Source organism: Centruroides vittatus, unplaced genomic scaffold (assembly GCF_030686945.1).
Source record: "Centruroides vittatus isolate TY-2023 unplaced genomic scaffold, ASM3068694v2 contig_1768, whole genome shotgun sequence".
In the NCBI taxonomy this organism is placed as follows: Eukaryota; Metazoa; Arthropoda; class Arachnida; order Scorpiones; family Buthidae; genus Centruroides; species Centruroides vittatus.
In genome coordinates, this window is record NW_027121079.1 from 248,478 (window position 1) to 274,794 (window position 26,317).

At 32.9% G+C, this 26,317-nt stretch overlaps 2 protein-coding genes across 2 annotated transcripts in view; one reads left to right on the plus strand and one right to left on the minus strand.

The window, feature by feature from the left end:
- The window catches only part of LOC136969233 (zinc finger protein 271-like), a 320,380-nt gene that overhangs the window by 163,294 nt on the left and 130,769 nt on the right, over nucleotides 1-26,317 (plus strand). The gene's annotated exons all lie outside the window — the stretch shown is intronic.
- Nucleotides 5,368-25,187, minus strand: LOC136969223 (zinc finger protein 728-like). The gene is made up of 5 exons (XM_067263312.1): nucleotides 24,936-25,187; nucleotides 17,590-17,674; nucleotides 11,859-12,010; nucleotides 9,561-9,624; nucleotides 5,368-8,108 (listed from the first exon to the last, which is right to left on the minus strand). Exons 1-5 carry the CDS (start codon nucleotides 25,083-25,085, stop codon nucleotides 5,368-5,370), a joined length of 3,192 nt encoding a protein of 1,063 aa, XP_067119413.1. The 5' UTR covers nucleotides 25,086-25,187.

The window sequence follows — 26,317 nt, forward strand, 5'->3', positions numbered from 1 at the left end:
AATGTGTCTGAGTCAGTGGAAAAATCGGACATACTATCATCTAGAATTAGTTTAAAAGATAATATTTATTTTACATTTTTATATAATTGTTTCAAAAACACACAGTTTTTAAACAACAAAAACAGTTTATATATACAGTATATATATATTTATGTTTATATTAACTTTTACATATTATTATACATATTCTTAACGGTTAATGTTACCTTAGGATCCAAAATGGGGTCCGGGGAAATTTTTCCCTACTTCGGAGACTGCGACAAGAAAAAATTTTTCCCTAGAGTCGAGACGTCGACGACGTGGGGATTTTTTCCCCGTTCGGTTTTTACCCTGCGTTCGACGTTGCCGAGTATCCTGTAACCTCGAAATGGAGACGGTAGTGTGTAAATTTGCGACGGTAGAGGGAGCCTTTTCGTGACGTCGTGCGAGAGTAAAATCGGCGGGAAATTCCTAGGGGTGTTACGAACGAATATGGAAATGCATGATCTGCGACGTGATTTCTGTTTATTTCTGGGCAATTTTATGCAAATCGACTAGTTTCCTGTTGGAATCGTTTACTGCTGTGTTGCGGCGAATTGCGTATTGCATTAATTGCTGTGGTTTTTTTTCCGTAACGATATTTCATTTGCACACAAATTGCTATCGGTGAATATTTATTATTATTAATTCTTCCAGTATTAGTAAGTATTGTTATTTCTTTTATTACAATTTAATCCTAAAAGTTAGAGAACCAAGTAATCAGAAATTAAAAAAAAGACCGTGTTTTTTTTCTTCTTACCTCCCCGCGTTTAGTTTATTGCCAATTGTTCGATAATGACTAGTTTTGCCGATTTGAGTTGCAACGACGAATTTTGGTCGAGATGCACTTCCCGTGATTTCTACAAGTTAATGGAAGACGACTTTTCGGAGCTAGGTTTGCCTCCCCGTATCGATAACGCATCGAATTTTGCTGTAAAATTAAGCATACAGCCGACCGAGTCCGTTTGCATTCATTGCGATGAAGATAAGAAATGCTTCATATGTCAGGTGAACGACAGATCAGAAAACACTGTGAATTGGATCGTTTGTAAATACGTGAATTCCGGCAGTACGATAATAACGGACGAATGGAAAGGATATATGCACATTGACGACATAAAAGGAGTAGCGGTCGGACATAGAACAGTCAACCATTCGAAAAATTTCGTCGACCTCCAAAGAGGAGATAATATTCAGAATATCGAACAATCGAAAAAGTGAGTAAAAAACTCCTCTTTTTGTTGTTTTTATTGTTTATTTCGGTTAAAAAATCCGCGGAGTCTGCAGAAAAATTCAAGATGGCGGCCGGAACCGCGGCCATCTCGAATGCAGAGGAAAATTATTTCCCCGTCGCAGTCTCCGAAGTAGGGAAAAATTTCCCCGGCCGCCATTTTGGATCCTAGGGTAACATTAACCTTATTAACTATTCGCTTTACTCGTCACATCGGATAACTCGATACATTTCCTCTTCCCCTTAAGGTATCGACTGTATTTATTAATAATAATAATAATATAATACATTAATACAAATAAGTATATACTATGCAGGGCCTATATATTTTTCTTGCCTTTGATGAAGCAAATTTATCAATTACTTCATCAAAGTCGATAATTTCATATTTTTCTCTTTCCACACTTAAAAATGTTAGGTCACTTAGGCGATCTTGTCCCATCGTTGATCGTAGATATGTGAAATTAATTTTAATTTGCTGAACGAACGTTCACAGCTAGCAATTGATACTGAAATAGTAAGGAGTATTTGAAGCGCTCTCAAATTTATAAAATTAGATTACAAATTTTATTTAACATAGAAGATACTACGCGTTCAGTCCTAAGATCAGAGTTCACTTCATAGAATGACTGTGGGTGGTACTTTCACCTGACTTCGGTGGAGTGAGGTGCCTGTTTGTAGAAGAGGGTCGCCATTTTCTGTTTTATTTTGACTCGGCTCTCGGTCCTCTGACTATCTTTCCGGAAAATCTTGTTTGTCTTGGAGACCATTTGGCGCCCCTCAGCGAGTGGCGTCCGGTGCATGATGCACCACCTTGCACCCCCTCGCTACGCTACTGCAAATAGTATTCCTTCTAACTTTGAAACTCTCCCTTGTAATTACGGCCTTTTATTTTTCAGACAGAAATAATTCTTTTATAGTATTCGCGAGACTGTCGGGCGGGCAATCGTTACGTTTTGCGACAGATTTTATTTTCGAAAGGTGAGAGTATAATAGCAAAAGTAGAGAGTGAACAGATGTCTGATATTGCTGGTCAGTATTGCTTGAACAGGTCGACAGTAGGCCGCAGTTCAATCTTATCTAAAAAAGATACAGTATAATCAAGAAGACTCAAGCAGCTAAAGGAGTAAAAAAAAAAAAAAATCACATTTGAGAAATAAAGAACACTGAATAGATCATAATGGAACCTAAAACGGATCTGACGACAGAAGAACGCCAACTGTTAAATGAAAAACACCAAGAAACTCGGCGAGATATGTTTTCTTCTGAAAAAGAAAATTATTCCCGATATCTGCTATTAAAGATTTTTCAGAAAGTAAGAGGATGTCAGAACAACGGTCATAGAATGGCATCCAAACCAGGCTGATGTTAATAGGCATGGGGATCCCTACAATTATAATGCTAGTAATTACTTCTAATAAATCCTGAAGAGAGAAAAGCAATCGACATTAGACAGATTCTTTAAACCTCACAAGCGGAAAAAACCATGACTAATAAAAATGCAAGACTGTGTATATATGTATTTTTATTATTACATATAAATAAACGTAACAAGAAAGTATATATTTTTTATTGTTTGCAGTTTCCAAAACAAATTAATGAAATTCACATAAAACCTATGGTAAATCGATAATCGGTTAACGAACAATTCGGATAGCGAACAAAGTCTTGGAACGGATTATGTTCGTTAACCGATCATCCACTGTACTGAATTTTTGTTTTCTTTCTCAACATTTGTTACTTCATGTACGATTTTCGTCGTTTAATATTATCAGTGATAATTTATCACTGATTATTGAATATTCCATACATTTATTTTTCCGTATTTTATTTATACATATATAAAAAATGAAAAGCACGTGGGTCAACAGGGTTCACGGCGGTTACTCCCAGACAGTGTACTTTTCTTTAATCATTGAGTATGATTAAAAGGGAGATAAACTCCCCCTACATAAAATTCATCTTTCCTTTATCAAAGATGTATTAAAAAAACTCGCTATTTTGCCTGGGGAAAACATAAGACTACGTTCAACGTGGCAGCGTCCAGCGACCACGAGCGGAAAAAATCTTTGAACATGCGTCCAACTCGCGAGCGACTTTTGTCCAAAGTGGAGGCCGATTCTTTACAAAATAGCGGCGAGGCGACTTCATTAAATGCTTGCTACAGAAAATATAACAAGCATTAAAACGGTAAATTTGACAGGTAATTATTATCATTAACTAGATACACACAAATATAAAGAATCTTCATAGAATAATAAGTTTAAAAAGTTATATTTTTTAAACCTTATATTTACAAAAAAATAATTAAATTACGTGAAAGATTATTAATTAAAGAACATACAACATATATACACAATTTATTTGTCATTCTGTTTTCATTCATCTACAATATCAGCCTTATCGTTAGAAGCGCGAGCAGTGGAAGCGGTGATCAAACTTGCTTAGTAGCTGCTTCCTGCACGCGCGTGTACAAGAGACATGTGGTGATCGCTATACGCTAAACGCGGTTACTCCGGACTCGCACATTTGCTTGAACCAGTTTGCCCACTCCGCTTAGAAGCGCGTTCACACTCGTACACGCGGCCACGTAAGACGTAGATATAAAAGAATAAGAACGACCGACACCACCGAGAGCAGTGAACTCAGACTTACACAACACAGAATAAGAATGGCATTGTGAATGGCTTAGGAACAGCATCACAACGCCAAGCTCGACTTGAAGCGCCTCTCAATTCTTCAATCTTTATTTTCTCACGAAAAATTTTCGCCATGCTTGGCGCGAGAATTTCCAGTATATTATAAATATATAAATGAAGACACAGAGTAAAGATACAAAGAGTGAAAACTCTGTACACCATTTATGTTATCAATTTTAAAGTCACGTGATAAATTTAAACCAACCACAATGCACAACTGTTCCAAACTCGGTTACAGGGCACTGCCATCAAATTCGTATAGCGTAGTGTCTACATGATGTCACGAATGTATGGGTTAGATTATTTATTCTTTTAGATTTATATTATTCCTAATTACAGATCTTTAAAGGTAAAATATAAAACATAAAGAAATAATGACTGGGCATACAAACAGACTTTTGATCAGTTTGGAATCCGACTGTGGTTGTAAATTTATTTTTACAAATATTTTCACAATAGAAATTAATCTGATTATTAAAAATAGTATATACTTCTCTAAAACCTCCCGACACGTAAAAGTCTGTTCACAGATATTACATTAATAAAATAATTCGGGTGTATTTCTAAACAAGACAATTTTAAATGCAATTTCAGTTTAGTTTCTGTTTTAAATTTGATTTTACAATGGATTCTAAAATACGAGCGATTCTGATGAACGAGTTGATGGCTTAATGATAAACTTTTAATATAAACACCTTTGTTACACACTTGTTTCACAAACGTAACGAAGATTGTGTTCATTGTCTATGTCTATTACACTTCTGACAACAAAACAAAATGCTGAAATGAACTTTCTGCTAAATAATTAAGTTGCGTTTACTTTTAAATTCTTTATTACAAATATTACACTTCTAGATGTGAACTTTCGAATGTTCTAGTGTGTTTTTAGTCTTAAATGGCTTGTTACAAATATTGCATAAATACATATTTTCATGTTTAGTAATACAATGTCTGCCTAAGGCTTTTGTATTGGTATAGCTTTTTTTACATATGTCACAAACATACTTTTTTCTATCGCTGTGAATAATTTTATATTGTCCCAAAGAACCTATTGTCTTAAAATATTTGTTACACATATGACAAGAATACTTGTATTTATTGCTGTGTATAAGAATATGCCGTTTTGAACTAGAAACGTTTAGAAGTTTAATTACATACCTGACAAGTATGGTTAAATTTAGTGATGCCACGAATAATGATTTTGCCGAATACCGAATATTCGACTACGCTCTCGGCCGAAGCGCCGAATACTCGCGTTAAGTATAGTAGTTAATAATCAATTTGAATCAAATTGATTATTAACTACTTCATGACATGACAAATAATGTTTTGTTTTAAAATGTTTGCTACATATATCGCAAGTATGGCTGAATTTCTCATTATGAACGAATTTTATGAGCTATCAAACATTTATATTTTTCATTTGCTTTTAAACCTTTTGTTATATACCTGAGAAGAATAGTCACATTCATCAGTATGAGTTTCATGATGACGTTTTAGTTGCAGTTTCCCTTTGAAACGATTATTACAAATATCGCATTTGAAAAGACCTTCTTCACTATGAGTTTTTTTATGGCTTTTTAGTAGAACTTTCTGTTTAAAACTCTTATTACAAATATCGCATTTGAAAGGACGTTCTTCGCTATGAGTTTTTTGATGGCATTTTACTTGCTCTTTCGATTTGAAACCCATATTACAAGCATCGCATTTGAAAGGACGTTCTTCACTATGAGTTATTTGATGAGTTTTTAGATGCTCTTTCCATTTGAAACCCTTATTACAAATATCGCATTTAAAAGGACGTTCTTCACTATGAGTTTTTTGATGGCTTTTTAGGTACGCTTTCTGTTTAAAACCCTTATTACAAATATCGCATTTGAAAGGACGTTCTTCACTATGACTATTTTGATGGCTTTTTAGTTGCAGTTTCCATTTGAAACCCTTATTACAAATATCGCATTTGAAAGGACGTTCTTCGCTATGACTATTTTGATGGCTTTTTAGGTACGCTTTCTGTTTAAAACCCTTGTTACAAATATCGCATTTGAAAGGACGTTCTTCACTATGACTATTTTGATGGATGTTTAGGTGCCCTTTCTGATTAAAACCCTTATTACAAATATCGCATTTGAAAGGACGTTCTTCACTATGACTATTTTGATGGCTTTTTAGGTGCCCTTTCTGATTAAAACCCTTATTACAAATATCGCATTTGAAAGGACATTCTTCACTATGAGTTTTTTGATGTAGTTGTAGTTGTCCTTTCGAATTGAAACCCTTATTACAAATATCGCATTTGAAAGGACGTTCTTCACTATGACTATTTTGATGAATTTTTAGATTCTGTTTCCATTTGAAACCCTTATTACAAATATCGCATTTGAAAGGACGTTCTTCACTATGAGTTTTTTGATGTAGTTTTAGTTGTCCTTTCGATTTGAAACCCTTATTACAAATATCGCATTTGAAAGGACGTTCTTCACTATGACTATTTTGATGGATTTTTAATTGCCGTTTCTGATTAAAACCCTTATTACAAATATCGCATTTGAAAGGACGTTTTTCACTATGAGTATTTTTATGGCTTTTTAGTAGAACTTTCTGTTTAAAACTCTTATTACAAATATCGCATTTGAAACGACGTTCTTCACTATGATTATTTTGATGGTATTTTAGATGCAGTTCCCATTTGAAACCCTCATTACAAACATTGCATTTAAAAGGACGTTCTTCACTATGAATTCTTTTATGGCTTTTTAGTTGCATTTTCTGTTTAAAACCCTTATTACAAATATCGCATTTGAAAGGACGTTCTTCACTATGACTATTTTGATGGCTTTTTAGGTGCACTTTCTGATTAAAACCCTTATTACAAATATCACATTTAAAAGGACGTTCTTCACTATGAGTTTTTTGATGTAGTTGTAGTTGTCGTTTCGAATTGAAACCCTTATTACAAATATCGCATTTGAAAGGACGTTCTTTACTATGAGTTATTTGATGGCTTTTTAGTCTCTCTTTACGTTTAAAACCCTTATTACAAACATTGCATTTGAAAGGACGTTCTTCACTATGAATTCTTTTATGGCGTTTTAGTTGCATGTTCTGTTTAAAACCCTTATTACAAATATCGCATTTAAAAGGGCGTTCTTCGCTATGAGTTTTTTGATGGCGTTTTACTTGCTCTTCTGATTTGAAACCCATATTACAAGCATCGCATTTGAAAGGACGTTCTTCACTATGCGTTTCTTGATGCCTTTTTATTTGCTCTTTCCGCTTAAAACCCTTATTACAAATATCGCATTTGAAAGGACGTTCTTCACTATGCGTTTCTTGATGCCTTTTTATTTGCTCTTTCCGCTTAAAACCCTTATTACAGATATCGCATTTGAAAGGACGTTCTTCACTATGAGTTTTTTTATGCCTGTTTAGGTTAACTTTCTGATTAAAACCCTTATTACAAATAGTGCATTTGAAAGGACGTTCTTCTCTATGAGTCTCTTGATGGCTTTTTAGTTGCTCTTTCCATCTGAAACCCTTATTACAAGTATCGCACTTGAAAGAAAAATCTTCACTATGCGTTGATTTATGACGTAAAAATATGCATTTCCACTTAAATTCTTTTCCACATATTTTGCAGGCATGAACTTTATGTGTTCTTTTCTGTATCTCTAAACAACTTTTACCATATCGAACGTGCTTACGATAAATATCATTTTTACTCTGGATATTAGATTTTTTACCATTTCTTAGAGATGGCTTTACTCGATATTCAGATGGCTGAAAACGTAAATTCCTATGAGAGATTTCGTTTTGTTTTTCAGTTTTGTGTTTTTTCATGTGTGTTCGCAAAAGAAATTGCCACAAAAACTTCTCATTACAGGTTGTGCAGCGAAATGGTTTTTTTCCAATATGACAGAACAGATGTGTTTGTAATATTCTCTTATTTGTAAAAGTCGCTTTACATAAATCACACGTAAATTCTTGTTTAGAATGAGATGCAAATATAACCTTGAAGTATTTCCTTTTAATCTTATCATGAATGTTATTGCATTTTCTACTCGAAGGAACGTATCTCTTTGTTTTGATATATTTAAAATGTTTTTCTTTTTCTGAATTCTGCTGAATATCGAATTCCTGAATTTGCTCTTCCTCCTCAACTGAAAGTTTAAAAAATAATATAATGAAGTACCTATTATATTTCAATAAACAACATAGTTTCAATGTTAAAATAGTGCTGTAGTCATATAATAGGTAAAGTATACCTATGTTTTTCATTTAAAAGCAAGGCATCATTCGTTGTTTGCACTATAAATAAAAGATTTTACATTTACAATCATAAACTGAATGATGCAGCTTTAGTTTCTTTAGCGGACTTTTAAATGAGTGTGTAAAATTTTTTCACTTTATCTGTTTTTATTTATTTTATTTATGTAGTTTGTTCCAGTGGTTATTATAGAAACGTGATAGAAATCGTATGCTTTTAGAGAGGAAAAGAAATCGTTAGTGTAGAAGAGAAAGTATCTCAGCAAAAGTCTATCGATTTCAAGTAGACAGTCAAACCTGTTTTTATGCGGGGGATAGGGACCGCATAAAAAAAATGCATAAAAAAATCGCGCGAAACTTCACGAGTGGCTGTAAAAAATAGTTTTCGCAACACAATTAAAATAATATTTTTTTTATGCGGTGAATAGGGACCGCATAAAAAAGTCTAACGTAGAAAATAACTCGAAACCGTACGAAATAACTAGGAATTGCTTTTTTAACTCCTTGGGCCTTTTTCTGCAACACCTAATGGGGAAAAAAATCCTCTAAGAATTTTAATTTTTATATTAATTAATTATTTCCACTTAAATGCGAATCTAACATTAAAAAGTTAAAAATAATCGTTAAATAATGATTTTATTTGATAAATATAGCTGCAGGAAGTGTTATTTCATTTAACAAGGCGTGAAATTTCACACCCGCAGTCTAAAGCTGGAAGGGAGCTAACTTACCGCATCTGTTCAAATATAACATAATATTTATGGTTTTTATGCTATTAAAATAAGAGGGAACCGAAATAAACGTATGAGAAAAAAATTTTACTGAATAAAAAATGAAAAAACCTGCTGATGTCATAGAAAAAACCAAAAGAGTTTTTAAAAATTTTACAGGAGTCAATTATGTTCCAATTTGAAATTTTCATATACCGCACAAAAAAAATCGCACAGAAAAAGACCGCACAAAAACAGGTTTGACTGTACTTATTTATGTCATTAAATCAGTTATATAGCCCTCGATTACTTCGTTTCAATACATTTTCTTTATTATTTTAGCAAATCCATGAACAAAGCGACATAACAAGAGTCAGATAACCAAGAATAAAATCTCTTGGGATGATCAGAATCATTAAATCACAACTCACGAATTGTGATTTAATGATTCTGATCATCTCAAAAAATTTTTATTAACTTTAAAAGTTATATTAATACGTTGTAGGAAGTTGTTTACAATTCTGAAATATCTACCGCCAGCTAAATGTATGACAGTTGAAACTTGAATGCAGTTCTTCAGCTGCCCTCTGAATATTACTAATATAATAAGTCTGAACTAAGTAACATGTTACTTACTTTGAATGTTTATTTCATCCTTTTTAAAATTTTCGTTTGGAGTGAAGTATTCATTGTTGACAGGCTAAACAATATGTAAACAATACATGACAATCACGAATAATTATTTATAATAAACAAGTAACGAGTTGCTCAACTTTCCGGGCAACGTTTTAAAACTTTAGTGGCGCTATCTATAATAAAACGTTTTTTAAATGAAATATATTCTTAACTATTATAGAAAGGCGAAGAATTGAATTTTGAAAGAAGAGATGCGTTATATATATATAAATGAAAGTTAAATGCGAGTAACGAGTAAAATCATCATTAAATCCGACCCTACTGGAGATACACGACCCTCTTTATCTCCCCAATCTCTTGATTTTTATCCAGCAAAATTTAATAGCCCGAATTTTCCTAATTATCAATCTTTCCTGTAAAATTTAAAAAATTTTCGACAAAAAAAACACGAGTTATTAAGTTTCAAACGGGGTGGACAAAATCGTGCACCCCACACACTAACATTCATACGTATAGATATATAAACCAAACATTGTTTGGCATTTTTCGATGTTTGGTGTCTTAAGTTTAGAAATGTTAAAGTCTAGGAGAGTCATTTTTTGATCGATCGTCATACTTTTCCCCTTATATATAATAGTAGGAAAAGTAATATGAAAGTTGTTATACATTTATAAATTACAAATCCGTATTTTGTGATTTCATATGTAAGCTACATATTAGAAAATTACATTAAAATTAATTGTTTTGAATATTTTGTAGAAATTATTTAATATTTTGGGGAAATTAAAAAAATAACAAGCGAGTAACAAGCGAGACTCTTCTCTTTTCATCTTGTCCATTGTAAAAGATATTACTAATGGAGTAGGGTGATTTTACTACAGATCTATGTTACTTATAAAGTAATTTAGCCCAGTAAAAGCCAGGAGAGTAGTTCTGTAAGGGAAGATTTTTTACACCTATTGAATTTCACAATTTGTTGTAAAACTGTTTTCCTTATTTTATTACATTAGAGAAGTTGCAGCCGAAGTTCAAACTTTAAACTTGTACGGCAAGCAGAAGTACACGTTTGACGTTTGAACACTATCTAAAACATGTTGCGTCAACGTTAACGTCGCGCTCTGATTCATGGAATATTACCGAAAAATGGCGGAAACATTTAAGAACGGCGAAAGTTACCAACGAACGTAAAAGTAACAAATTAAATTATTTTAAAATATTTAAAAGATATTTAATGACAATAAATAATTATTTTTTACTTTAAGTAGCGTCGTGTCTCTTATCGTAAGATATAATAGTAGAACAATTCAGATGCGTTTTACCTGTTCTCATGACATACTTTTTTTGAGAAAAGTAGTGGCTTATATAAATTCGAAAGCAGCTGGAAAATTAGTTTTAGAAATTTACAAACGTAAAGCTGTTGATGATAGAAGATGCCATAAAAGAAATAAACCTACTTCTACAGTACTACAATAAGGTATTATAAACACAAATATATAAAAATTCAATAGGCACTTCACATAACTTGCAAAAAAATTAAATAGTTATATAATTTTTATGGATTAAAATCGTCTGTTTCTTTACAACGTCGTTTACAAATGTTTAAATAATCACTATTTTAATAAAATGCGTCGTAAATTCAACCCAAAACAGAGAAAAAGCAAACGTTTAAGCCGAATTTCAAATTTGCCACGTTCGACGTTCCAAACGCCATTGTCCTGAACCATTATGCTGAATATTATATTATATTATTCAATAAAATAAACTTATTATATTGAAGATTAAGAAACGAAAGTTAGTACTGTACGTTGTGTATAAGGGGCATTAATGCAAATATATTTTGGTAATAAAACATCAAGGGCTGAAGAGATAGAAGATGGTCACGTGTAAAATCTCCGGTGGGATCAGACTTCATAAAAATTTTATTTGTTGTTAGCATCTACAATTGTTTGTGAAATGCATTTCTACAATTAAAAGTAAGCATTTCTTCATTTTATAATAATTAAAATTATAAGAAGTTTTTATAAGATATAGCGCCACAGACAATTTTATTTATTTATTATGATTAATAATATAAATGTTATTTTTTAAATAAACTCTGTCAATAGCCAGGAAACTTACGCAATTCGTTGTTAGTTTTTTTCTTATATAATACATATTTTTTACAAATTTAATTAGAATACACCTAAATTTAATGCATAAGATTATATTAGTGACATTGAGCTATGTTTTCAAACATTCAGAAAGCTGAGTTAATATTAAAATTTCACTGTAAAATATTTCGAAATTTCTATTACTTACCATTACCGGTTCATTATCATCTGGAAGATGAACAACTTCTTTATAATCTTCTGTCTTTACTTCAATCTTCAATTTTTTCAAGTAAACCTTACATTCTAGTTTTATACCTTGTTTTTCATCATAATTATCTTTTACTTCTTCTTTCTTGATATCTGTAGTAAAAATTAGAATTTTTTAACACAGAAACTACCAAAGAAAAACTTGAAATATAAAATAAAACTGCGCATATTTTCGGTAACTAACATAACAATATTAAATTAAATGTTTCACTATATCATTTATTTCTGATAACAAGCCGAAAACCAGCCATGAGACACGACGAATTGGTGTTGTGTGATACAAATTATAATAAATATGATCAAAAACATGTTTTCGTTATTAAAATAAACCAAAAACGAGTGCTTAACTTTTCCAGAAACATTTAAAACTACGTCTGGCGTTATATCTTATATTATTTTGCTTAAAATATTTTTACATTTTTTACTATTAATAAATAATAATAATAATAAAAGCTTGATTTTGAGGATAAAGATAAATTTTATAAAAAATTGTAAATTAGAAAATGAGTAAACTTGCCATATATCCGACCCTAGAGAAGATACACACGACCCAAATTTATAATTTATTCTCGTAGATGTAAAATATCACAGAGAAGTTACGTTAATCAAAGTTCGATATTCTGGTGTTTTCCCATTTCTGGACATTCTGACCCTCCATTAGCACAAAAATATAAAATACCTTACAAAATTCTATTTGTCGACGTTGATAACTTTGTCTGAAAATTCAGACGTACAGTAAGACCCCCTTAACGCTGATTCCATATAACGTGGTCTTCTCGAAGCCTAAAGTTAAGCTCAAAATTCACGCTGATTTAAATTATCGCGGCATTTCATTGATTCGTATATAATACCAGTGGCGTGCCGTGACATTTGATGATAGGAAAGCTGTGCTTCTGTAAGAAGCCGACTTTCAGGGGCAATGAATTAATTGAGCGTCAGAACCCGTTCGTATTCGTTTGTTCGATAAGCCAGTAAAAACCGTATACTTCTTTAAATGTATTTTAATAGATTATCTGACGTACTTAATAAATAAAAAAGTTCAATATAATTACCTCCGTTATTAGATTCAATAAATTTTCTATGCCCTCTAAATGCCAATTCTCGCTTTGAGAAAAAACATAGATATATCTAAATTAATAGATGTTTTATTAATCGTAATTATCTTGTTATAATTTTCAATATTTATTTTATATTGTTTACCAATGTTAAATTCTATTCCTCTTTGATTTCCAACTTGCTTCAATTTTACGAAAGAATCGTCATTCGTCATGAATTTTATCGTCAAAATGTGAAAATATTTTGTTAACGTATTTATATTTAATTTAGGCATTGGTCTTTCTCCTTTAATAATGTTCTCTTTTTCATTATATGGTCTTAAGTCAAAACTTTTTTAAAATAAATTCTTTTAGCCACGGTATAAAGGCTAAAATTAAAATTATCAGAAAAACTTTTCTGGTAAAACAAAATGTGTGACGAATATACATACCTAGTACAAAAAATTCTTCAATTGTATGAATATACTTTTAAAGAAACTTATAATTAAATATAACTTTGTGAAGAAACGTACATAAAAATAACAAAATATTCTTTACTTTTTAAATCTTAAAACAATCCACTTAGCGAAATACTGTAGCTCCGTACAAGTGGCTAATGAATGAAATCAGAGACGGTCCAGGTAGGAGTGTCCGTGCCAAATCCCGAGGGTGCCGATACCGGTCAATGTCAAATGCCTCTTTTGTCGCGTCACTTGTATATATCAAAGGACGCGACGGGGTTGTTGTAGATTTTAAACGTTTCTCACCACAGCTGTAAAAATCTAAATATGTTAAACTTAACAGATTGTCCGTTGTTCGTTTTCTAACTAATTCGTTTTAGGATCGAGTGTTCACGGAAATTTCCAAAATTTACAACTTTTCGGTCACTCTAGTTGAACTGGAAAAATTTTTGTCTTTATTACATCTAATATTACGAAGAGATTAGACCCCATTGTACTCGGTAAAAGATTGGTTCGGTTAAGCTTCTATTAAGTAAAATTTCGGCTCTTTCATCGGGGTTTTATTTATGTTTCTAATTCCCTAATCGCTTAATTATTTAACTACTTCTTAAATAGAAATAAGTCGAAACTAGTTACTTTGTACTTGGATATCTCTAGTCTTGGGAATGAAGTGGAAAGAAATTTTTATTTATTTATTTATTTATTTTTATAAATTTTTATTTGTTTATTTATTTATTTATTTAATTTTATTTAGAAAAACAACGGATATATAAATCGTAAATTTAAGGAAAATAAATTCTAGAGCTTTTTTTGTACCATTGTACGTCTCATTCATTAAATTTGGTTGTAAATGATGCAGCCAAAGTAACAGTTAATTTTTTATCACTGTACTAGAATTTTACACGTTTTTTCTGCATCGCCTTACAGATGGGACATACTAAATCGTAATATCACCGGTTTAACATTGAATTCTGTAAGTAATATAAGATGGGAGAGCAGAATAAACGCGGAATAAATGTATCAAATATTTTAATGGATTTTTTTTAAACTCCTGTCAACTATACAGAACTATCATAAAAACATGCCAGTAAATTCCTATCGGTTGGGTTAAGTTATAAATCTAGTCTACAGGGGGCAACCCTTTTTATAACGTGGGCCAGAATAAATTTTACGTTTTTTTCTGCGGGCCGTAGTAGGTAATTGACGCCTTCTTGTGACTCGTAATTTTTTTAGTCTGCAAATATAAAATTAATAAATAAAAAGTTTATTACTACATTTATTTCTCTTATCGTTTTCGAAAATTACAAAGAATTGGAAAAATAACTATTAATTAGTTTTTTTCCAATTTAATAATCTATTAAAGATCTCGCGGGCCGGATAGAAACTTTTCGCCAGCCGTAGCTGGCCCGCGGGCCGGGGATTGTCCGCCGTTGATCTAGTCTGCTCATGATTCACATAATCGGGCGAGGGTGGCCGAATATCTAGCAGGCGGCTAACAGCCTACAACCGCTCCGGGATATAAAGTAGGACTCTTTATGCGTGTGTCGCTTTTACCAGCTAAACCGGGTGAGGTTGGTGCTATGTAAACCGCATGTGACAATGCCTATATAATCTGGCTGATTGGAAACTGACCCGGTTTCGACATTCCTTCCGCCACCGAATCATTCGAATATACAATAGCAATCTTATCGTTTTTTTCACATGTAGTATAGAAATTTGTAAAAGATACATAATGCAGTTATAATAAAATATTAATTTTAATTAATGCAAAGTACGTTAAAATATGAAAATTTATATTTTATAAAATACAAGGGAAGGTCATTGAAAATTGGAATCGGCGCTTCCATCGCTTCCAATGACGGCACGCCACTGTATAATACGATTATTTGCAAACACAAATCAATCGGCAAAAGATGGCAAAAAGGTGTACTTTAAATCTATGTTTGTTTGGTAGAATTTTCGAAAAAATATAACATCCTGAATGCCATAAGGAATATCGACTTCGCTTGGCAAGAATTAACTGATAAATGAACGAACGAAGTGTGGAACAAGTTATAGCTGAAGGTATCCAAAAATTTTCAACGAGAAGAGCCTATCGCTGTATCGTTAGGTTGACCAAACTCAACCTAATCGATACAGCGGGAGTAGGAAAAGTAGAAAAGCAAAATATTGAGGAGTTACAGCGGGTTTCTAGTGAGAGCCTTACCAGCGACGACCTTCAAGAACTGGCAGAACAGCGAATTCATGTGGAACTGGAAAACAGATATTCTGAAAACGTAGAACCCGAAAAATTTCTCTACAGATTTCCTTAGTAAAAGGTTGGTAACCATAACCGAAATCGTCGATCAAATTGTAGCAAATAATCCAGATTTTGAAAGAAGTGCAAAAGCAAGACGAGACGATCTCTTGCTAGTGACATTTGCTTAAGGAAAGAAAAAAAAAGCGACAAATGAAACTAGACGATTTTATCACAAAAAACAAGAATTTTAGAAGAGCCAGGATCTTCATCACAAAAAATAAACTTTACATTTCTTTGTGCATATGATTATGTGTTATTTAACATATATTATTATACAAATTACTATAAGAATAACTTAAAATTAAAGTACAATTCCTTTATTTTTGGTCGCGTGTTCCGCTATCCGTATATTTACTCTATGTTAAAATCACCTTGTTCAACGCTGTTTCGCTAAGCGCTTTGTTGTCTAGGAACGCATCCTCGCGTTAAGTGGGGTCTTACCGTTTGTACGATGTACTGTGCAGCGCGTTTCGTATCTGCGTGTCACTCCCTCACACTTCGCTTCATATATAATACATAAATGTATATGCAATAAATACTTGTTTCAACGCATGTAATGTATAAGTATGTACTAAGTATACAGGGATTTATTTTTATGTGCATTCTGGGTTAAGAAATATCCTGTCCTCATGGCATTCCAACATTCCTTAGAAGCACATATTGCTTGGTACACCTGTACATAAGTCAACAGATAGCACTTATTGCGTGATTAATACAGCTTTGCTTAATTCTAAAATAATTATTTAGTAACTAAAGTAAAAAAAATAGCTTGGATGAAGCTAATGAGTGATATGTTTATGTATCGAGTTTGCTATTGATGGATAATTATCTTTCACTGTGGTACCGGCTCTCATAAGCAAGAAAAAATGGGTAATGCTATGATATTGCACATAGTTATTATGAGTTTGATTTAAAAAGAAGGAAAATCTGGCAACGAGTGACGAAACTTTATCAGCAAAAATGTTACAATTGGTTTATATTATTAATTATTATAAATTGGCAAAAGGCTGAATTTCGAAAGTACAGATGAGTTTTATTTATAGATACATAAGATCACTACTTTAAACACTTAGGGCCTGTGAGAAGTAGCAAGACATCCCAGTCTGAGCACTCATTAATGGAGAACCCACTGTTTTCACAGACGTATATCGATACAAACAATAAAATAAATACCAGCAGACTTTTTGCTATTTATATAAACAAATTGAATTTAATCATATAATTAGGCTGTAATTTGAAAAACTTGTAGTCCTATGTAATTCTCACTGTCGTCTTTCTGTGTCTCAGTCATTTCTTGATCTCGAGAACGGACGAACATTATAGCCGAGACCGTATAATATAGAAAGGTTAGGGGGCACCAGACTCCGATTAACTGTGTACGACCTTTTGGTGAAGATCGAAAGTCACGTTATTCCAATTAAAATCTTTTCTCCCGAAAACCGTTAATAAATGATGGCACAACTCTTTCGTTAAAGGAAAAGTATAATGTTCAGAGACAAGTAACTACTAATTTGACATAAAGAGCACATATTTAAAAATGAATACATTAAAAATATTATTTTAAATTGCAGCCCGACGTTGTGACGATGCCATAATAAATAATTGCTCGTTTCATTCAAATCAAAAACATCTAAATTGGAATTTTCTCTGTTGTAAGATTCTGATCCATTGAATTGACAGTTTTAAATCTGTCAACTAAATTAAATGTAATTGATAATATTAAATTCTATTTAAATCCTTATTCATTATACACAGCGTTTTCGCATAGTTTTTCAAATGTTATCAATTCGATTCATATGATTATATATTTATGTATTACGTATTATTCTTATTACTAGAAAGATACTTTCATAGTATTAAAAGTATTAAGCTTATTACCTCTTTCGATTTTACAATCAGAATGATTCCAAACAGTAGATCCATTTGTGTTGTTTGTGGAAATTGGTTCTCTTTTAATATTTATCTGAAATAAGAAAAGATTACGTTATATTATTTGACAGATTGATCTTTATAGAACAACAAATGAAAAATTATTTAAACTGGAGCATAAAAATACGTTTAATGAATATATATATATATATATATACACATATATTTAATATGGTCTAGTATTTACTTTTCTTTTAATTGTAATGCCTGTAATTTATTTAACTCTATTCAAAGAAAAATTTTGAATTCAAACAATATGACATCTGGTTTGCAGCATAAATATGTATATAGTTTATCGGAGTCTCTTGCCGAATTAAGTGAATTTGATACTCTATAAATATTTACTAAATAGTTTATTAAGAATCAGGCTGAAATTTGACAAATTTCCACTTTCCTTAGTCTGTACGACTGTTTGACAGTCCTTTCTTAATCTCGACAACAGAGTTAAATAGCTGAAAGATGAGACCAGATGTGCTTAGAGGGACGAGGCCCGGATTAACTATACAATAATTTCTGATGCAAATCGGAAGTCACGTCAATTCAATTCAGAAAGTTTCCTCTGAACGAACTTAGATACGTAAACGGCATGACTATTGCTAACAAGAAAAGTATAACGAACACGGGCATACCAATACTTATTTCAGGTAACAAGCATATATTTTAAATTAAATAAAAGAAAAATATAATGAAAAATTGCAGCCAGGCATTGTGACTACGACACAATAAATATCTTTTCGTAGATTGTCTTTTCTTTTTTGCAATTAGAATAAGTTTGAACTTCTGTTACTTTCGAATCTTGTAATGCATATGTGAGATTCGGAAATCTCCTGAACGTAAATTCGTAACAAACGTAATAATTTTTAATAATCGTTTCTTTTATTAAATTGGAAAATTTTCCTGTTAAAAACATCCTGCCTAGAAATGGTCCTGGATATAAACATCCTGTGTAATAACGGTCCCGGACGAGCAAATATGCGTCCCCGGCCATATAATTGTCAACAATCCTTTGTTCTTAAATTGTATCCAGATCGTCTTGCAACCTAAGTTTATACTTAGCGTTCGAATTCGTCATATATTTTGAATCCCGGGAACACCTATGACACAAATCGTCATCCACCTACGATCACGTGACCTAATTTCCTAGGCTAAAGCTATAAAAGCCACTCCTTTCTCCCCTCTGGGGAGTCTCTTATCATCTGCCGGACAAACGCCATCGCCGGTCGTCACCGACTCGGATCTACTCTCCTAACGTCTCCGCGCTCAGTCGCGACTATATAAAACTGTGCCTATTTCGGATACTAATCCCTACCTCGTGGATATCAAGTGCTAACTCTAAGGAAACGAATTAAGAGGTATGAACTGAACTGTAAGCTCTCTCTCGACCCCTACGCGACTTAGGGAAGTTAGTCAGCTTTTTTGTGTGTCCTTGTTAAATATAAATAAACCTTGTTTTAATTGTTAATTGGTGTCCTCTTGGTCTCGAATATCGCTTTCGCCTTACCGTCGACCCCATCTCACCTCCTATCCTATTCGCGTAACGCTAGCCACGTAACCGCCATCCTTGACAAGTGAGCAACCGGAAAGGGAGGCACGACTTCCTCCTACCTCCCCGTTCTCACATATTGGTGTCAGTCAAGTGGGGTTTCGATCTTTTCGGAACCCTGGTAGGGCACCAGAACTCACACATATAACAAGTGAAAGTGTAAAAATCGTGTCAAATTTGAACCTCAGATTTTGGAAATTTCCACGATTTAAGACTTCCTCAACCCCGAAAAATGTTTAAAAATATAAAGATTTTACTTGTTATTACAAATTACAATGTTTTAAAACTATAATTTATCTTTAATTCGAAAATTAAGGCTTTTGCCATTTTATAACAACTAATAACATAAACAGGTTTTGAATAAAATTTCCGAACAAATCATCACACACAATTTTGAAGTTTTTTGGTCGAAAAAGTTACGCAACTCGTTTCCGGATTTTTCGATGACAGATAACTTCAGATTTCTTATTTTGTGATAATCAATCTCTTGATCACCGTTAATCTCCAAAAAACATGATCGAAAACGAAAGAGATCGTCCCGAACACATTTTAACGTCGTAAAGCGTAAATGGCATTGATTTTACAAATACAGTAGAGCATCGTTTATCCGACCTCCGACTAACCGACTTATCGGTAAACCGACTGCGTTCTAGTCGGCAAATTCAAATGTCCGCAAGTGATGTGGCGCTACAATATTTGGCTATGTCTTAGCTACTTTAATATTATTTTTGTTAAATTTTTGCGTGTTTTAGCTGGCAGCATTGGCTCGACCATAAAAGAGAGGGTAGTATTTAAACCAGGCCTAATACACTATACTAATAATGTATTTTTTTATACTTTTCGGTTATCCGATCAATCCCAGTCCCCAATTAAGTCGGATAATCGATGCTCTACTGTATAATACACTAATCTCAGATTACACACACCTGAAATATTAATTTATAGATACAAAAGCAGATTCGTTTAAAATATTATGTAGAATTAAGCATGAAATGAAGCAATATCAGCTACTACCAATCAAACTACAAAATTTCTCTGAATAACACGTAACTTGTCTATACGAGAGTATTATAGTTACTGATCCTGACGTAATAAATCATCTAGCAAGGAGTTGCGTTACTTTCCCGACTGTTATGAGAGTTTATTTTGAAAACACCTTTCTAATTATATAAAATTGCATGTATGTTCATCTGTTAATAAATATTTTTGAAAAAAATTACATATTTTTAATTATTATAAAATAGCAAAAGACTTAATTTTCAGTATAGAGATAAGTTTAGGAAACATTGTGAAGGGTAACAAGTAAAATCTTCATTAAGTCTGACCCCTTCACTGATATGACACGTGACCAATGGCGAGCCCTTTGTGGAAGCTGTAGAAGCGCCGCTGTCCTAATATTTTCTAAAATATAAATTCATATTGTGCGATTATTTTCATATTTTTATGTATTAGAAATTTCTATACTAAATGCGAAAAACAGTGATAAAATTCGAATATGCATAATTTCAATGGAAGCGCTGTATTGTCGAATACGGGACAACTTCCAGGGAGAGAATAGCTGCCTGGTGTAAAACAGCCAGATTAAAGAAGCCGGGACAGCTTTCACGGAGAAAGTATTTGAATGGCGTAAACCAGCCATATTACAGGCATTCGCGCATGCATTTTGCAGACCACCACCCTCATGCGATTGAGTTGGTGGATGCTACACACCAAAATATCGTATAACACTTTCAATGATTCTATCCCGGGCCAGTAATGCTTCTCTATCATCAAATGTCATCACGACCACCCTCCATCTCCTTATCCTCTCGACCTTCCACAACCAAACTTTACTAGCATCAATGCTCTTTATATACAAGCTACCATGCGGAATTGCGTTCCTTTATCTTCACACCGTCCTGAGATATTAAGCGATATAGACGTCAACACACACACACACATATATATACTGTAAATGCTCGAACTACGGTAAATCCTAAGATCTTTCAGTAAAACCTAAGATTTACCTATTCTTTGTAGTAAAAGTTCGAAATGTTCTGCGATCATCGTTAATTTCGAACTTTTACCAGCATTCACTCTGTATATCTTAAATTTTATCTCAAAGACATGGTAAATGTTGAAAAAATAGTCCCCGCTACCCGCACCGCACCGCACCGCACCGCGCCGCCGCCTTCGCTCGCCGCATCTCGCATCGTTTGACACCTCAGAACGCGCACGTAATTCTAATCGCTGTCTAAAAGTTATTTATGAATCAAGATGAGTGTAAAACGGAGATTTTGTGAAACAATGGATGAGCTCATGGCAAGCAAGAAAGATAATAACTTTCATTTCAATAGGGACAAATACGCAAATTGTTTGGACGAAGTAAATGTTGCAAAGAACATGGAAAAGAAACTAGCTGCTCATTACAGGTGTATGAAGCATTACGACATTTTGACTATAGGCGGCGAAGAAAAAGTAATTATGAAAGCGCCTATGAAGGAGGAGAATGGAGAAATAAGGTATTACATTTGTTACGAAGACTTATTAAACATTCTTGAAGAAACGCATGTTGCTGTTGACCACGGTGGAAGATCACGGATGCTGTTGATACGCATGACAATACTAAACAAAATAATGACTTCGAAAATGCAATCGAACAAGACAAGGAAAAAAGTATTGTTGAAAATGAGTCAGAAGACAATATAGACAATAGCACTGTCAACGATAAAACACGATGAAATGATGATTACTGAGAAAATGAGGGCGAAACAAATAACCGATGATTCCAATGTAACGATTTAGAGACAGAAAACACGATTGAGTCTCAGGAATTTCTTGTAACTATAAAGCCAATACCAATAAAGATAGAATCTGTAGTGACTATATGAAACAATGCAAAATTGACTTTGGAGAAACACGCTAGAAAAAATGATAACCACGTCTATTGATAAATTTCCAAACGTGAAAATTGACCAAAGTGTAAGACTGAAAGTGCCTGGAATTGACAAAGCTAAAACCGACCCGAAAAGCGTTATTGCAGTTGTAGTAGATGTAAAGGACAACGAGTTTTATTAACTAGGTACGAAAATTGGAGTACTGAAGCAGCTTTATACACAAAATCAATTTCCCTCATGCCCTGAAGACTTTATCAAGATAGAAGAAGTTTATTTGTTTTGTCGAAACCGTGTCTTCTTTTTCTTGTTTTGTTTGGTATTACGACTTTGTGAATTTATAGACACTTGGCAAATTCATCTATTTAATCCATAATCTTTACAGAGACGCGTTTCGGGCTTTCGCCCTCTTCAGTCTGTTAGGTAATATACATACGTTGTATCTGGTGTGCATCTGTCCGGCACCTTCCGCACTCGTCTACCCACTTACTTTCCCCTCCCTGCTAACTTCACTGCTTCCCCAGCATGTCTCACAGCGTGTAACTTCTCCATCCCAGCGTTGCTGCGTGCAGCATTCTGGGAGGGAGAAGTTACACGCTGTGAGACATGCTGGGGAAGCAGTGAAGTATGCAGGAAGGGGAAAGTAAGTGGGTAGACGAGTGCGGAAGGTGCCGGACAGATGCACACCAGATACAACGTATGTACAGTATATTACGTAACAGACTGAAGAGGGGCGAAAGCCCGAAACGCGTCTCTGTAAAGATTATAGATTAAAGATGAATTTGCCGAGTGTCTATAAATTCACTAAGTTGTGACACCAAACAACACAAAAAAATTAAAAGTAGCTGTTAAAAATAAAGAAGTGCGTCTTTGAGAAGTTGTCGCAAAATTGTCTTTTACCGGATAAGAAGGTTTCAAGTAATGCAACTGCCTAAAAAACATTTGTCACGAATTAGTGCGCTTGCAAGTCATCAGGATTACTTTTTAATTCTAAATGCCACGATAGCTCTCATGTTGTAACAAGTAAAATCTTTTTTTTACTTTTATTAAATGACAATGAATACCAAATGATTATAAAAAATACTGTGATTACTGATTAACTTAGCCAACGTTGTCTATTATTTTATTTTTGTTTCACTAGTTATTAATAAATAGGACTTAGTAAGTTGGCTGTTCATAATAATTGCAATAAATGATTATTAAAATATTCATAGTTTTATTTCCAAAACCAACATTTACTAACCGTCTTTAGTAAAACCAAGTATGTACCAGATTGTAATGGTAAAAGCCCGGAAATCATCTCACTTTATAAAAATCTTCATAAGTACCAACTCATGTTGGTAAATCCAAAATTTTACAAGCTGTGTTCCCTCTAATGTTTTTTTTTGTAGCTGAGCGAAACATGTACTTCTTTAAATAAAAAATTTCTGCTGAGCAGATACATAGACAATCTTATTTTTTCTCTTAAAAACTAAAATAATTAATTATAAAGTAAAGATTAACATTTATTTCATTATAAAAAAAACTTTTATTAATGTAAATTATTAAGTCACATACTAATCACAAAAAAATATTTCAATTTTGATGAATATTTAACGTCTATCTTTTTTTGAAATCTAGTATTTATAGACTGAAGATTCACTTTTTCTCCAGAAAAAGAAATGCATTCGAATTCTCATTAAATAACATAAATGCTCCGATTCAAGTCTATTTCTGATTTTACACTTAATTGAATTCATAACACTAAATCCACGTTCACAGTCAACACTAGATTCTTCAAATGTTCCAATGATATCGATAAGAACTGCTAGTTCTTTAAACTCATCATTATTACGTACATAATTTAACATATCAGTAAATGTCTTAATTAAACAATTTTCCAATTTTTGGGATATAATATATTTAAAATTACAATGCTGTTCTAATATATTTGAGGCAGCACTTTCATTGTTATCGACATTTAAACAGGAGGGAGAACAAAGGGAGCGTCGTTCGGTTTATTGTTCTCACGAGTAGTCGGGCGAAAAACCGTTTACCATATGTTAAACTATTAAAGAGAAAAGTAAGAAAATGTAATCAACAGCGGACACGATTGTCAGCTTGACTCGTCTTGGTAAGCTTCAAATAAAAAAAAAGGAATATGAATCATAATTCTTCCTTCTATCTGAAGCTTACCAGTTCATATCAGTGTGCATGCTCACCTGCGCTGCACATAAATTCACGTGCGCGGCAACAATTTGAGCAGTGCGCGGCCGCTCAGCTTAGAGGGAACACTGTTTACAAGTAAAACCTAAGATTTACCAATATACGGGCTTTTACAGTAACGTATGTAAACAAGAAACCAGTTTGGTCTTATTTTGTTTCTTTTTTTTTACTTTCTTAACTTCAGGAAGTTTAAAAACGTGAATATTTGCAAAAGAAGTAAAAGAGTCAAATCTAACAGCATTCCGTTACTTTCCTTGTTATGAAGATATAACAACCAAGAAAGTAAAATGTACAATTAAGCAAATCGTGACATCATACAACAGGAACAGATAATTGCCAGTCAGCTGTAACGTATATAGGCCCTACAACAATATAAAAATTTAAAGACAGTCGAACCACAAAATTCCGTCAGTAGAAAAGGGTTATCCATTTTAAAACGAACACCGTGACTGAAACGTCAAATTTTATAGTAAACAGCCAAGATGACTTTTACTTGAAATCAAAAACAACGAAGCTCAGTTTAAAGTTGATGGGCCATTATTTATACAAATAAACTATTCTAAAATTATTATTTTTTTCTATTTCTCACAATATATTTTATCATTTCAGTTATGTTTCTCGTCCTTAAAGCAACACTGAAATCTTACAAGAAAAAAAAAATATTTTTCACTCACCTCTAAAGGTTCCGATTTAATTCTTTTATAACACTTCACATCCGTATTGAATTCTCTCTTCAAATTTTTAAAATCGACTTCAAATTTTTCTTCGTTTCGTTCAATCGTAGAGTCCGAATATTCCGTTTCTAACTCTTGTTTTATCTTCATTTTCTCGATTTACGATATTCTCGTATGTCAACAATCTGCATTCAATCAAAGAATTAATTATAATTAATTAATAAATGTTCATTCGAAATTTAGAGCAAAGACCAGTAATTATTATTGTTCCATTCTCGCAGTAAACAAGGGGTGCACTTCAAGGTTGACTGAAAAGATTCCAGTGGTAACACGTCACCAGCACAGGTGATATTTGCAGCTAAAATGCAGTTTAAAATAAATTTTAAACCCCAATTTAATAACATAAAACCCAGAGTTGAAATATATTTATTTATGAAATATTAATAAAAACGTATTAAAATATATGATAATAAATCAATTTTTGTGCGCCCTTGACACTTGAGGACCCAGGACTTGAGTCTTATTAGTCTCTAAATAGATTTGCTCCTCACTAGGTAGCCTGATACTTCAATGTTAACTCTCTTATAATTAGTAGATAAAATTAAAAGACAATTTAAAAAGCAAACAAATTTATAAAATAAATAAATGAAACTACTAAAAATGAAAATGAATATAAATTTGATTATCTTTTGGGCGAAACAAAACTATAATAATTTTTAATAGTTATGTGGAAAGAAACGACAATTGCAATTAATTTAAAATAGTATAATTAATGCATAAAATTCGATAAAAAATTAATATTACGTGAGAATTTAAAGTTTATAATTTACTTTTGACAAAAGTTTGTTATATTTGTTAGATATTTTCGCCTATTTTTGTAAAACAAAATTAAAAGAAAAACTTCCTTTTCTGATAATATACACCAACGCTCTTTAACCCATTCTTGCCTGTGTGAGAAGAACTTTTCTATGAAATTCACACTTTGTGTCCTTACCGAACATCGTTCTCCAAATCAGGAAATCCTTAAACTCAATGTTCCTTCACACCCGTTTTAAAAGATTGTCTTTGACCCCAACTTTTGCCTGCGGTCTCTGCCTCCAGTGGCCCCTGTCGTACATCTGTTTCTTTTCGTCCCCCTAGATTTACTAGTTACCAACAGGGGGCGTTGCCACTTTGCCTAAAGAGTCGAGTAGAAATCTTGTTTCCACAGTTCTAATTGGAGGAGTTCTGTGCTTAAAAATGAGGTCACCCTCACGCAGGATAGTTTCCTGGAGTCTGCCACGTGGAACTTGTTGCCTGTGCGAAAGAAATTCTTAAACCTGCGACGCACTTGGAAAAAAAAAAGAAAAAATTCGAAGACGAACAGAAATATCTCCGATTTA

Excerpts from the sequence above, each read along its gene's own strand:
- LOC136969223 (XM_067263312.1), bottom strand. The coding sequence starts at position 25,085 with ATGAAGATAAAACAAGAGTTAGAAACGGAATATTCGGACTCTACGATT. Across the intron at positions 17,675-24,935 it reads TTAAATCGGAACCTTTAGAG|ATAAATATTAAAAGAGAACC; the intron begins GTGAGTGAAAAA and ends TTCTTATTTCAG. Across the intron at positions 12,011-17,589 it reads TGATTGTAAAATCGAAAGAG|ATATCAAGAAAGAAGAAGTA; the intron begins GTAATAAGCTTA and ends TTTTTACTACAG.